Source organism: Urocampus carinirostris, chromosome 5 (genome assembly GCF_059441175.1).
Source record: "Urocampus carinirostris isolate Australia breed hairy pipefish chromosome 5, RoL_Ucar_1.0, whole genome shotgun sequence".
NCBI lineage: Eukaryota > Metazoa > Chordata > Actinopteri > Syngnathiformes > Syngnathidae > Urocampus > Urocampus carinirostris.
The window spans coordinates 9,252,706-9,267,954 of NC_142353.1; the positions used below are offsets into that span (position 1 = coordinate 9,252,706).

At 39.1% G+C, this 15,249-nt stretch overlaps 1 protein-coding gene across 2 annotated transcripts in view; it reads right to left on the minus strand.

Annotated features, from left to right (window-relative positions):
- LOC148365139 (uncharacterized) overlaps positions 1–15,249 on the minus strand; it is a 55,884-nt gene that overhangs the window by 23,489 nt on the left and 17,146 nt on the right. For both annotated transcript variants that reach the window (XM_088335026.1, XM_088335025.1), the window contains exon 2: positions 4,587–5,515. In XM_088335026.1, the coding sequence (XP_088191152.1) occupies positions 4,587–5,515 (929 nt within the window). The remainder of the gene's footprint in view (positions 1–4,586; positions 5,516–15,249) is intronic.

A 15,249-nucleotide genomic window follows, 5' to 3' on the forward strand; every position in this document is an offset into this window, starting at 1 on the left:
CCGCTGTATGACCAAGGTTTCTGTCAGAGTGTCTAACATCGCCTGACATTTTAATAAGCCATGCTGTTTACCTATTTTATTACACTAACACATTCTTATTGTTGTATTATTTGATGACATTTTCAACAGAATGCTCATCTATTCAACCCATTTTCAGTTGTGTTTCTCTCGCTTCCACAGCTCAAAATGAGCCAATGAAGCATGCTGAAATATTTGAACAAGTACCCACTTATTAAAAATTGCTCCTTACAGCTGAATGAGTCCATTAGCAAACAGCGGCCAAGTGAGAGGAACGCCTGCTGCGACTCTCTCCCACCTTTGGCTGTTTTTTTTTCCAGAAGGGACTTTGGGAGTTCATCTCAGATCCTTTCAAACATATGCTGCGTTCCGCCCATGTGTGCGAAATCGTTTCACATAATAAAAATCACCTCGGCAGGAAAAAGCCACCACTGAGGCTGCAAATGGGGTTATCGTCTCCTAATTATGCATTTCCTGACTTTCAAGTAACTGAGTAATTACACTTTCGTGTTGTTCAACATGTGCTTTAGATTTAATGAATACTTTAAACCTGAATAGATCAAAAACTAATGCCTTAATTTACTAAAGGTACATGAGTTCAAAACAACAAATATGAAACAAAGGTGTAGAAGTGCTAGCATCGCTTAACTAATGAAATCTACCAAACTTTAAAAGAATTGCAAACAACATTTTGTGTCACCAAAGTGAAGGTCAGGATATTCTATTACCATATTTATTCAAGTATAAGGTGGACATTTATAAACGAGGTCTGGGGTGACACGCTTGGATGTATTACTATAGAATATTATGGTATTTGCACAATGATTTATTTAGTCAAAGATATTTTGACCACAATCGCATAAACATCGAATGCAACCACATTTCTCAACCCACAAGACATCTATGGTTGGGATAAGATTTTAAGTCCGAGCCAGATCTCACCATTATCCTACGGTCTATATTTAGTAACAACAATCTGCGCGGTCAATGTAGAGTAAAACTGCACGGGTGGCGCGACGATTAAATGGTACCACGGTGATCCAGTTACGCAGGTCTGAGTTTCACTGCCACCGCTATTCACCGCACCGCCGTTGCACCCCACATTTTTGTGTATACGAGCTGTAATAATAAAAATGAAGCAGAGAACCATTGCGTACAGCGTATGGTCTAGTGAACTGTATTGAACTCCCGCATGTGCGATAGGATGTTACAGACCACAACACTGTCACTGGGGGATACAAGTGCCCAAACACCTAGCTGCCTCGCCTCAACGTTTGGGATTCGCATTATACACGTGCTTTTCTTGAGGAAATATGGTATGTTGTATGTGAGGCAACTTGTCGAAACATATTTTGTGTTTATAAATAATGAGCTAAGCAGCATCTGAGAACCGCCAATTGAAACTTACTGTTAAGTGAAGAAGACATCAGTTGTCAGCTGAGACCAATAAAAGTTCTGCTTCAGAAAGCAGGTAAGCAGTGATTGGTTGTTACCTGAGCCCTAGCTTCCCCAAGAGAAGGATAAAGAAATGATTTGTTTTTAATTCATATTCTGCAACCTTAATATTGGTTTAGAATAGTGTGGGCCCTTATCACACTATTTGAGAGATATCTTTCAGGTAGACATTAAAAAGACTCTTTTTCTAATTCTGATTCTGATTTGAGCAGTTTTAAAAAGGAGGCTTGCCATTTTACCTTACTTTCGAGTTTGCAGTTTGGTGCATTACAACAATTTCTGCTGGCTTATCCCTGAGCAGTTTGTCAAACTGTCCCAGGTTTATACAGTGGTACCTCTTCATACAAGCTTAATTAGTTCCAGGACCGTGCTCGTAGCCCAAATTGCTCGAGTAACGAGCACATTTTCCCAAAATGAAATCGTTAAAGGCTAATGAGTTGGTTCCCGTTTGCACAAAAGCATCCAAGTTAGCCCTAAATAACTATAAAAATGGAGACTGTTGATGATACCTAAGCCTCCTAAAATAATTGTTACTCTAACTTTACACAAAACATTTTTAAAGCACTTATTTTTTGCATGCGCAAACTCGAATGAGCTGAGGCTGGCAGTGAGTGGTTATGAGCAGTCTCTAGTGGTAGCCTATGGGAATACTCTGCACTGGGATTTTTCGTTGTATGATTTTTGTTGCAAATAAAACTCGTAGATCAAAATTCTTGTGTTTAGAGGTATTTTTGGATGCAATTTTATGTTCAATGGCAAATATGGCCAATTGCTGGGAACTGTATTTAATCGTGTAAATAAGGCTTACTCATGCTGCCTTCTTTAATCTGTGAAAATTAAGCAATTTATATTCTGTACTCTTTATTTGTTTCCCATTTCAAATTTGATCAATTCTATTAAATTCTAGAAATAAAACCATCAGGGGTGCCAAAAGCACACAAAAAAATCTTCAAATCCTCAATTTAGTAAAGGAAACACAGTTTATCTTCCACTTTTGGGGTCTCAAGATGCACACGGGAAGTTTAAGTTATTTTTTCAAAATGCTGAGTCTGAACCATGCTGGTCCTAGCAAAGGAGGGCAAAACATCTATCTTGTTTGAGGAGGTAGAATTACAAATCACCCAACTCTCTAGCAATGTACAAGCTAGGAAATTATACCCTTTTGACTGTTTGACAATGCTACGTACACCAAACTGAGCGTTTTCATCATTGTTACGTTTTTACTCACTTCCCCAGCCATTCATTTTCAAGCAGCCTCTGTTTTGTGTGCAAAAAACGAGGCCAGGTGCATGTCTTCAAAGACTCAAGAAATGTAAATAAATGTTATGGATTCAACCATTTTTAAATAACAATGTTGGAATGCAGCTTTAGCTAGGGAGGTTTAATTCCACATTTTTTGGAAACCGTTACCCATACCGATACCCAAATATTGATATTTTAAATAGTAGCACATTGAATTACTTTCCCTCTAAAAAAATCAAATAATTTTGAAGGGACAGTGTGTATTTTTGTTTAAACAATATTGATTTAAATAATAATATGTCCACTTTCATATAAGCGTGCATTTTTTTTAAAGTACTCATGGTTTGAAAAATTTGCATTTATTTTATATCACTTAGAAGAAGCTGACATCTTGCAACTGCAAAACCCCAAAATCCTCACAGGAGAACAAAAATAGGGCAATTTGGTCTCTCTGAGTCTCCGTAGTTTCCTTTTCCGTTTTGCACTCATTTTGAGCTGCACTACACAATACATTGACATCTAGTGGTAAAATCATCTAAACTGTCCCTGTTCTGCCTTTGAGAAACATGAAGTGGTCTGGAGCGGCCTTTTTTAGTTAACATGTTAATCGTTTGTTGCTATAAGAAAGAAAAAGAAAAATGCAGAACTTCTACAGAAGACAGACGCCAACTTACAAATGCTCTTTTATGTTGTTGTTGTTGCGCTTTGGGCGAGAACTGTCCGTAAGTATGAAACTCGATTACTTGATAGAAGAGAATTGTTTATGCTTACAATTAGTACGAAATTACGTACACTTGTTTAAATTATTGTAGGCATGTCTAAGCTTACAATATTTTTGTGTTGTTAGAAACTGATTCTTGTTGTACTTTGTTGTCAGTTTTACAGCGATTTTAGAAAGGTAATGGTTGAGCCCATTGTCTGAATGAACAGGAGCTTTAGAAAAAGAAAAAAAAAAGTTTGAGACATTGTTCACTAGCCGTCTAGCTGGCAAAAAAGGTGAAACTTTGAAGAGAGGAGGGTACAGTCCCTCTAAGGAAATATCTTTAAATCATTTTCTTCCATAATCAATTTGTTTATTGGCAATCTACAGATATTTGAGATTACTGAATGCCTGCTTGGAAGCCAGCTGATACTTGTATTGGCTACCATCGCGAGTGCCAAAACCCTGAAAGTCAAGTAACGTTACTCGCCCATCCGCAGTTTGTGGCTTCATTTTTCCTAATGGTGGTATCACACTATCACTAGCGATACCATAGTATCAATACTCAAGATGGTGGCCAATACTAGCATCTGCTGCCCGTTACAGTAATCACTGGATCGCAATTTACTTATCGCTGTTTTGCTCCTTAGCAAATTTTCATTATGCATTGTTGTGCAGCAGACAACACACAGCGAATTGCATCATGGGAGTTGAGGGCTGTGCGTGTGGGTGTGTGTGTGATCATGACAGTGATTGGCTGGTGCATGCTGTCACTCCAAAAGCCAGTAGGCACACATTAAATGTGTCCACCCACGCAAAACAAATTTGTTGTACCATTGTATAATGACAATAAAGACCATTCGTTCATCTGCAATTCTGTGTTCCATGTTTTTATTTTTAGATCTTTAGTTATTATTTTGTAACGGTCATATTATATGTTACTGATATCTAAAAAAATTAAATGTTTTTACTATCATGGCCGTTGTATGGAATTACTGAAGCTGTGCAGTCATTTGAGACTCAGTGATTTATAAATGTTGGTCAGAGATGTTCGGGACCAAGGCAAGTTAACTGTCACTAATGCAAAACTATACAAACCGGCATCTCTGGACAGAATAAAGTCAACAAAAATTGAAAGATGTTTTCTAAATGTGCATCAAACATATATTACCTGAATATGATGCAGACAACACCGGTAAGTATCAAAGCGAAGAAGGCAGCTCCACTCACAGCAGCTAGTAGTGAATCTACCTTGGAAGATGAAGAAACAAAGCTCCTCCTTTCTCCGCCTGGCTTTGTCAGATTGTTATAATGGAAAAGAAGTGCAAAACCACGTCCCCAGTGAGTGGTCGTGATGAGCTCCATGATGACCTCGACCATTTCCTGACTCGAACCAAACACCAACTGGCTGCTTGGGGGTCGGTTCGACCCGCAGAACCTCGAAGAAAATGTGATGAGGTCCGAGATGTAGAGTACATCATGGGGACAGGCGTCGAGGCCCGACTGGAGTGTTTCAGGGCTCACTGGTGTGATATCAGTAGATTTTTCAGTTGTGGCAGTCATCATGCTTGGGTTAAAGTTAGGGTCAAAGTCAACACTAAGGCGAGATAGGGAGGCCTTGTTGCTACCTTTATCCGCATTTAAAACAGCTCCAGGAAGGCCAACAGAAGCCGTAGGTAACAACACAAAGCCAGAAGGGTGATCTAAAGATCTTTTGGCAGAGTTTGACGCTCTTGATGATGTTCCATGGATCACCAATGGCTCCACCTCACTGTCTGGAGAAGATATCTGGACTTTTGGGGCAATTAATTGATTTAAGTAAGAAGAAGGCTCATCGATTGCCAAACCGTTGGCACCATAAGTCAACTCATCTTCTCTATCATCCTCCTCATAACTAGAAATGGCTTGGTGCTGCTCAGAGGACTCGTGGCTTTCAAACACGTCAAAGTCAAATATTTCAAGGATAATCTGATAATCCACTGGTACAAAGAACTGCCAAACACAGTGGGTCCCCGAAGAGTAATTGTAAGGGAAGCCAGGGGAGAGTATAAGTCCTTGTACATCCACCACATCCACCTTGGCACCGCAGTCGTAGTAAACCTGCAAAATTATTGAAAAAAGTAAACACACATTTTAATGTTAGCCAGCTCTATTTTTGATAAAGGTACGTTGGCTTATCAGCAAATATTGCACTAAAGATAACCGTTTGGATTAAAAAGAAATATTTATCGATTCCAAAAGTTTGACCTAGAAGGTCCTGCTTATCTTCCACATGCATAAGAAGATTCAGATTCAGATCTACTTTATTGTCATTCTAGTACACGTGTATACAGAACGAAATGTCGATACATCTGACCCGCACAGTTTCCTTGAATGTACAGATATAAATAAAATGTTGTATTGAGTTGTAGTATTGAGTGCTAATAATATACTTAATAATTATGGCTATGTATAGTATTTTACAGTAGCGCAAATAGTGCAAGAGGAGTAGCCAACCAGATGTGCAAGATGGGCAATCAGGTAAACAAGTCAGGTAAACAGAACAATAACACTGTAACAATAACACTGTAAGTACGATAGTGCAGAGAAACAGATGTGCAAGGAGTGGCTAGCTATACAGAACTGCCAGTAGTGCAAAAAGTCAAACAGAACCCACAGATGTACAGAAAGACTGACATAGCCTTAAAAACTACCATGCATTTGAAATGGATCGGAATCGACACTTTAAATTCCCAGTATTGCCCACCCTTAGTCTGTTAGTGTGTTAGCTTCAGTATTTTCCTACACATAGCAGTATCTGATTGGCTCTGGGTCTTGCATGGCTAACCAATCCGTAGCAATCCAATCTGGGCCTTTTAGTACATTTTGGTCAATTTTAGACATCCTTAATTGAAGCTAAAAAAATGTTTGTAGATTTGAAAGAAGGTGCAGTTTTGCCATTTCAGTGGAAAAAAAAGTGTTGGTTTTCCGTTTTTCAAAAATTCAACGTCAACCTTGTGAATTAACTGTAACTGAATATTGGCTTCCTAAACCACCAATAATATATAGTCGACCTTGTAAAAATGATATAGTTGAGCAATAACTAAAACCTGCCACTATTCCTTTTTAAGCTACCTTCCTATATCTAACTAGCATTTCTGATAAAAATGTCTATGGAAGTTTGGATGATTGACAAGGAAACTGTATTGAGTTTGCTTTAACTATTATCTTGTTTCGTAATGACGTCCACCTAAAACCTTTTCTTCCTCACAGTGTATTTAATGTTGTAAGATATGAAAATTTTCTAAACAGTCTGTATGGTTGGATGATTTTCCCTAAAAGTAGTGAACTTACACACTTAAAGCTTAATAATGTAAACCATTTTTTTCCCGATGGTATTTTTGAAAAAACGGTACTCAAACGACTATGTCCGGACAAACCAGTGTTCGACCCAAAAATGTGAGAACATTTTAATCGGGTATTCGAACGAAAATCAGAACTCAAGAACAACCAAACACAGCTGAACACGTAGCCAAGTGGGATGAGCTACTATTGCCCCATTGGGTAGCATGATTTCCAGAGATGGTGTAAGAAAATTTTCGAGATTATTTATCATTTTTTTTTTTTGCCAATAATAATGAGTCCCTAGAAAGTTGGTGTTAAGGGAAAGGAAAAAAATGAAAACTACGATTGAGTTGAAGGAGAAAAATGAGAATTACAAGAACAGTGTCATAGTGTCTGTCATTGGACCGCAATTCAAAATTTCTGTGAATGGTTTAATATGTTCATGTTTAATCTTCACTATATGTACACGTTTAAATATATTATTATTTTTTGGTATACGTTAATCAATATTTTGGGTATTTATGGTTATAAGTTAAAAATAGAAGATAATTGTCTTTATGTCATTGACAAGAACATAGTGAACAATTTTGGAACAAGATTAGGCTTGGCACTCAAAAATAAACTAGATAAACATAACACATAATAAATACTTTAAAGAGACAAATGAGAGAGTCAGGGGGATAGGCAATAATATTTGGAGGGTGGTGCTTAAGACTGGCCCAAAGTGCAATTTTATTTTGTAGTAACAATGCAATGAAAAATAGTGTATTGTAGCAACAATGTAATGAAAAGTAGTGCAATGACTTAAGTCAACGATACGTTATGAATACCCATTTTTCTATAGAATACCAATTTCACAATACAACTGGCAATATATACGGTTTTCACAGTTGTTTTGTTGTATAGTTTTTGCTTGTTTAGGACGGTGGGGATGACCCTGGGTATAAACCAACCCTGAGCCAATTGGTATTTTGAAATGCATAGAAACGTATAAAAATAAGATTCGGACAAGAAAAAAAAAATATCTTAAACAATTTGGTGGTCGTACACGGATCCCCAACAGATTTTGGTCGAGTACAGAGTGTCAGAACCACAACAGATGGTAGACCCAAACGTGTAACGTTTCACACAGAGGTTTATTGGACAATCGGGGAAGTCAGGTGCGGGAAAACAAACGCCAGCGATCCGGTGCTTGCTGGGCAGGAGGAGCAAGGAGCTCACGGGATTGGAGCGTGGTCGGAATGCAGAAACAAGTAGAGTTCCCAGGGTGGGTCAAGTAGCCGGGGCGGGAATCGGAGCGTGGTCAGTGGACAAAAACGGGACATTAACCGGAGCGGGAGATCAGAGCGTTGTCGAAGGAAGGGAAAAGTCAGGGAGCCGGAGACAAACGGAAAATCAGGGACAGACGAGCAGGATACGGATGGGGACGGGACAGATGGGAGCCGGAGTCAAAGTGCTTGCCTTGCGTATGCGGAGGTTCGCTGACGGACTGACAAGAAGTGACTGGAGTACTGAGTTTAAATAGGAGGGGAATCAATCAGGCAACGAGCAGCAGCTGGCACCAAACGAGCGGGGATGGGCAATGAGTAATCAGTACACAAAAGGTATCACGGCATGTACGTAAATACAACAAAGATAAAATCTCAAAACACTTTTGTGGGTCTTGGAAATTTAAATAAACGGGCACATTCAATTTAATTATTTTGTCTTCATAGGTACATTATGATACCATAATGTACCAATGCAAACATAATAATTTGGTGAAATTTTAACGTTTTTCCGCAAAAATGCTACCTCTGGTCATTGTTTGGCAAGCTCTCGTGTGACACCACATGACCGCATTCACTGGAAAGATGAAATCATCTAACTTGAAGCGGTGATACAAGATTCCAGGTAAAAAAATCAGGACTTTTTGTACCAATTCTGGGCACTTGTGGAGCACACAGAAAATCTTAACATTTAAAAATGCCAAATGTGATGAAATAAAGATGAACAAATAAAAGACTAGCATGGCTGTGCACCACCATTAGAGCATCAACCCGCGTTAGAGGTAAAATCTTAGGCCCGGACCCGGACCAGACACGAAATTCGGGCTGGGTTTCAGGCATAAAAAGTCAATCAATCAATCAGTCGGGGCGGGATTCTCCTTTGCTGTTCTTTTATTTTTGTCCGTTGAGGATCAGGACAGCATGCACTTACTTTTATTCAAGTAATTATTTGGATGACTACTTTTTACGTCTGAAGTAGCTGTACTTTTACTTGAGTAACACACTTCGGCACTGCACCTCAGCGCCACGCATACTTCTGCGCCAAAGTGCACACTTGATTTGAGGGAACGGGCCTGAGGTGAACCAGAAGCTGCACCTCGGTGCTGCATTTCGGCGCCGTACGTACTTTAGCAGAAGAAGGCACTCCGGTGCAGAAGTACCTACAGTACAGTTATGCAGCTTCGGGTTTACTCCAGGCCCAGTCCCTCAAATCAATTTAAGGAGTTGGGTTCGGGCTTTTATGCCTCCAGACTAGCCAAGGTCGAGCCAGACTTTTTAGGCCAGATCAATAAACAATTTTTGGGTGGCATTTCCCTTTTTTGGCACGGTCAATGGCAGATGGGAATGGAAAACCAAAGAGTAAGACTGTGTAGATGGAGACTAAAACCATGAAGTTCGGGTACATACAGTTGAAATATGTAATTGTCTAAATTTAAGTGTGAAGCACATTGTAAAGCACTTTGGGAGGTCTTCATTGACTTGAAAAGTGCTGTATAAATGCAGACCATTTACCATCCTTGCTTTGCTCACAGGTGATAATCAGAAATGAGTAGTAATGAGATACATTTACTCCGTTACATTTACTTGAGTCCGTTTTTGGACATTTTGTACTTCTGGGAGTATTTTAAATCACTGTACTTTTCACTTTTACTTGGGTAGATTCGTGGAAAAAGAAATGGTACTCTTACTCTGCTACATTAGCCTACAGTGAACCAGTCACAAAGCAACTTAAATCCCCTTTACGTAACTACAGACATTTCTCAGAGTCCTTTGCATCCTTTCAAGTAGCAAAATCCCCGCCCCTTTTAAAGGGGCAGCGTCACCTACCAAGCAGGTGGCTGTATTAAAGCAAACCGACGGGTGTGATCGACAATGGTGACCAAAGATAAAAAGAAAAAAAATAACTGCAAATCAAATTTAAACTGTATAAATGTGAATCTATTTTTAAATCAAATGTAATGTATTGTTGATTGGATGGATTTTGATGATCTGATTCAATAAAATTTGGAAAAAAAATAAAAATAAATAAGAGTAGTATTATAGTAGTATTTTCACTCAATTATTATATTATGGCTACTTTTTACTTCTACTTGAGTCACATTATTCAGAAGTAACAGTACTTTTACTTGAGTACATTTTGCATGCACCCTGGACATTTTAAAATCTGCAATTCACCTTTGAGTTATGTTGTCTACATCCTCCTCTTAAGTTAAGGCATGTTTCTCCAAAATTGGCCACATTTTTTTACTTGTCAATGTTGGCAATTGAAACAAGCATGGCATATGTCAAATAATACCCTTGATTGTTGGCTAATAGTTTCCTAATATAAAGCAGCTTGCAACTGAACTATTCAACTCTGCTGTGCTGCCTTTATATCAAGGCCCGTGTTTTTGCTCTAAGGGTTCCTTGGGTGACCAGAGGGAGGGTACTTTTTCGAACACGCTGGCTGTAATTCTTTACAGGTGGTTGGGAATCGAGGGGGACCTGGGGCCTAAGCACGGGCAGATGTGTGGCTGGGCCCCGGGGGAAAAAAACTATCAGACCTTTGTAGGAGATCTTGTGTTTATGAGTTTTTGTGGTGGCCTCGCTTTAGGTCCGTGGGAATGACCCAGATTGGTAAACTCTATGCCAGTCAGGTAACAAGTAATTTAGGCTGGATTCAAAGCATGAAAGACCAATTTGAGAAGATAAAGTGTGTTGGGGATGTGAAAAGAGAAGCATGTAAACACAATACTAACGTAATAACGTTATGATTCTAAAAATGCAAATAAAAGAGTCATTCATCCATCTATTCATTTTCTCAACTGTGTATCCTCACTAGGGGTGACAGTGGGGGGCGGAGTACAATCCAAATTGGTTGCCAGCCAATAGTAGACCACACACAGATGATTTTAATTCATTCCAAATTAATTACATAAATTACTATGGCAAAAGACCCGGTATATGAACATCTTTCACATTGACATATCCACTTCACTAGAGTGAATACACATACGTACAGTGCATCCGTAAAGTATTCACAGCGCTTCACTTTTTCCACATTTTGTTATGTTACAGCCTCATTCCAAATTGTATTAATTTAATCTCTTATCTCAAAATTCTACACAAAATACTCCATTATGACAATGTGAAAAAGTTTTTTTTTTCCTTTTTTTGAATTTATTAAAAATAAAAAACTAAGAAATCACATTTACATAAGTATTTACAGCCTTTGCTTAATACTTTGTTGATCCACCTTTGACAGCAAATACAGCCTCAATTATTTTTGAATATGATCCCACAAGTTTAGCACACCTATCTTTCGGCAGTTTTGCCCATTCTTCTTTGCAATAAGTCTCAAGCTCAATCAGGTTGGATGAGAGACGTTTGTGCACAGCCATTTTCAGATCCCTCCAGAGATGTTCGATCGGATTCAAGTCTGGACTCTGGCTGGACCACTCCAGGACATTCACGGAGTGGTTCTGAAGCCAATCTTTTGAGATCTTGGCTGTGTGCTTTGGGATTTTGTCCTGCTGAAAAATGAACCTTCGCCCCAGCCTGAGGTCAAGAGCGCTCTGGAGCAGGTTTTCATCCAGGATATCTCTATATATTGTTGCATTCATTTTTCCTTCTATCCTGACTAGTCTGCCAGTTCCTGCTGCTGAAAAACATCCCCACAGCATGATGCTGCCACCACCATGCTTCACTGTAGGGATGGTATTGGCCTGGTGATGAGCGGTGCCTGGTTTCCTCCAAACATGGCGCCTGGCATTCACACCAAAGAGTTCAATATTTGTCACATCAGACCAGAGAATTTTGTTTCCCATGGTCTGAGAGTCATTCAGGTGCTTTTTGGCAAATTCCAGACGGGCTTTCATGTTCCTTTTACTAAGGAGTGGCTTTCGTCTGGCCACTCTACCATACAGGCCTGATTGGTGGATTGCTGCAGAGATGGTTGTCCTTCTGGAAGGCTCTCCTCTCTCCACAGAGGAACGCTGGAGCTCTGACAGAGTGACCATCGGGTTCTTGGTCCCTCCCTGACTAAGGCCCTTCTTCCCCAATCGCTCAGTTTAGAAGGCCGGCCAGCTCTAGGAAGAGTCCTGATGGTTCCAAATGTCTTCCATTAATAAATAATGGAGGCCACTGTGTTCATTGGGACCTTCAAAGCAGCAGAAATTTTTCTGTATCCTTCCCCAGATTTGTGCCTCAAGACAATCCTGTCTCGCAGGTCTACAGACAGTTCTTTTGACTTCATGCTTGGTGTTTGTGCTCTGACATGCACACTCAACTGTGGGACCTTATATAGACAGGTGTGTGCCTTTCCAAATCATGCCCAATCAACTGAATTTACTGCAGGTGGACTCCAATTAAGCTGTAGAAAGATCTTAAGGATGATCATTGGAAAAAAGATGCACCTGAGCTCAATTTTGAGCTTCATGGCAAAGGCTGTGAATACTTATGTAAATGTGATTTCTTAGATTTCTATTTTTAATAAATTCAAAAAAAGTAAAAAAAAAAAACGTTTTCACATTGTCATAATGGAGTATTTTGTGTAGAATTTTGAGATAAGAGATTAAATTAATACAATTTGGAATGAGGCTGTAACATAACAAAATGTGGAAAAAGTGAAGCGCTGTGAATACTTTCCGGATGCACTGTAGATGCATCAAACAACCCTTAATGTATACATTTGTATGTCCAGTCAATTAATTCTACTGTGGAAAGTTTATGTCAACCTTGGCCAATGTTCGGTAAACACGATTACTATCGAGGACACTACTGAAAGTTTGGTAAAAAGTGAGAAGCAACTTGAATGAATTCAAAACACGAAATGTATTTCTTTATAATTGTACATTCGTCTTCCACTAGAAGAGGGGTGAGCAAACCTAAATGTAGAAAGAATCATATTGGACGAAGAAAAAAAAATGTGTGGGGCCACAAAAAAATAAAAGCCTTATTTAGCCTTTTAATGAATGCAACACATCCTGTATGTATCTATATTATGACTCAGTTGGATGCAGCACATCCCGTAGAGAATGATGCACCACGTGACTACTCTGTAGTAAGATACCACCTCATGTTTAACTTCTTTACATTATTAAAGTATATTTCATTAATTTAAGAAAAATAAAGCAATGCAATAACAATATTCAATTTTTGACGTCATTTTTGAAAATTCAAGAAAAAAAATGGAACGTGCACAAAAAGTGTGCTATAGAATGCATTCATAAAAATAAGCAGCAACCCTTTGAAAAGCTAAATAAAATAAAATTGATATAATTTAAGATTGATTTCTGTGCAAATGTCACAAGTCTGCATGGGTAAAAAGCACCAGCATTCTCTTCTCTCTTTTGATACCAAATCAACACACCCATGATTGGGCCTGAGCAACAAAACACAGATAATACCCATAAATGTCATTCAAATCAAATTGTGATGCTGTCCCCTTAAAAAGGGAGGAGTTTGCGCTACACTTTGCTCTAAATTGGAGCAGGTCACACAAGAGAGAGTAAAAAGGAGCGAAGGAGATAGCCGCTAAAGTAGTGGAAATGTAATATTTATTCTGCACATTTTTGAAGCATTGGAAAACGTTAGGTTTTTGTGTCATATTTGTCCTCTTACAGAAACCATATTGAAAGAAAAATGTATTTCTTTCCCGATCTATTTCAATTTGTCAACATTTTTTGAAAAGCACCAGGGAGCAACTCAGCAGCGCTAAAGGGCTGCATACGGCTCCTGAGCCGCCAGTTGCCGAACTGGGCACAAGCAGATCCATCCATCCATTATCTGCACCGCTTATCCTAAGTAGGGTCACGGGGGTGCTGGAGCCCATCCCAGCCATCCTCGGGCAGTGGGCAGGGGACACCCTGAACTGGTTGCCAGCCAGTCGCAGGGCACACAGGGACTTACAATTCACCCGCTCATTCACACCTAGGGACAATTTGGACCAGCCAATTCACCTAACATGCATGTTTTTTGGAATGTGGGAGGAAACCGGAGTGCCCGGAGGAAACCAATGCAAGCACGGGAAGAACAAGCAAACTCCACACAGGAAGGTTTGATCCCATGAACTCAGAACTGTGCAGTGGACGTGCTAACCACTCTGCTGCCGTGCTGCACCGCCAGATAATTTTTGCCAATGATTATTTTTGCCAATGATTATTTTACTAAATTTGAACTTGTTATCCTTGTAAAAGAAAGAAAATACACATGTAAACCACATTTTTCAGGCTAAAAGGCCCACCTAAAACCACAAAACTAAGATCAAATTAAAAAATGCACTCTATAGCCTGGTGCACCTTATAGACCAGAAAATAGGAAACAAAAAATTTGAAAATGCATATTTACAACGAATTGCTCATACATACAGTTACCATTTATTTTAGAATTAAATCTTTTTTTTAAATTTAAAATACAAATTTTGGCATTTCTTTTGAAACAACCCTGGCTCTTACAGTAGTTTTAATTGCATAAGCCTCACTGTCCGGTGCGCCTTAAATAAGACAAAACATCTCAAAAATTAAATAATATATATTTTATTGTATATTATATAAAAATATGAAATTTTGGTTGGTGCACTTTACAATCTAATGCGCCTTACGGTCTGGAAAATACACTACAGTACTTAGATAATTTTGCCTACTTTCGGCATATTCGTGACATTTTACAGAGAATCATTTTTTAAATGTACCGTATTTTCCGCACTATAAGGCGCACCTAAAAGCCTTTCTTTTTTTCAAAAGCTGACCATGCGCCTTATAATACAGTGCGCCTTATTTATGGAACAAAATTAATTCGCAAAGTCTTGCAACTAACTTGCCGCCGCCGACTCGATTTTCCCCCGAACGCCAAGTAGTCCGAGGTGTATGCTGGGATTTATTTACCGGCGTTTCATTAGCTAACCAATGTGTCAATCATCATTTGAATGGATCACTATTGGCTAAAGTTATTCGGAGGTCAAGGGGAGGATCCTTTTTAGCATTTAAAGGCTGGCATTGGCTTGAACGTCAAAACAAAGCCTGCAATTGGCCCAAAAAGACGTGTCAATCATCAGTTGAATCGATCACTATTGGCTAAAGTTATTCGGAGGTCAAGGGGCGAATCCTTTTTAGCATTTAAAGGCTTGCATTGGCTTGAACGGCAAAACAAAGCCTGCAATTGGCCGAAAAAGATGAATGCGTATAGCACGAGGCTGACGGCATACAGAAAGCATTTTTTTCTATTCTGTATTTGTAAGTATTTTATTCTCTTGGATTTACTACC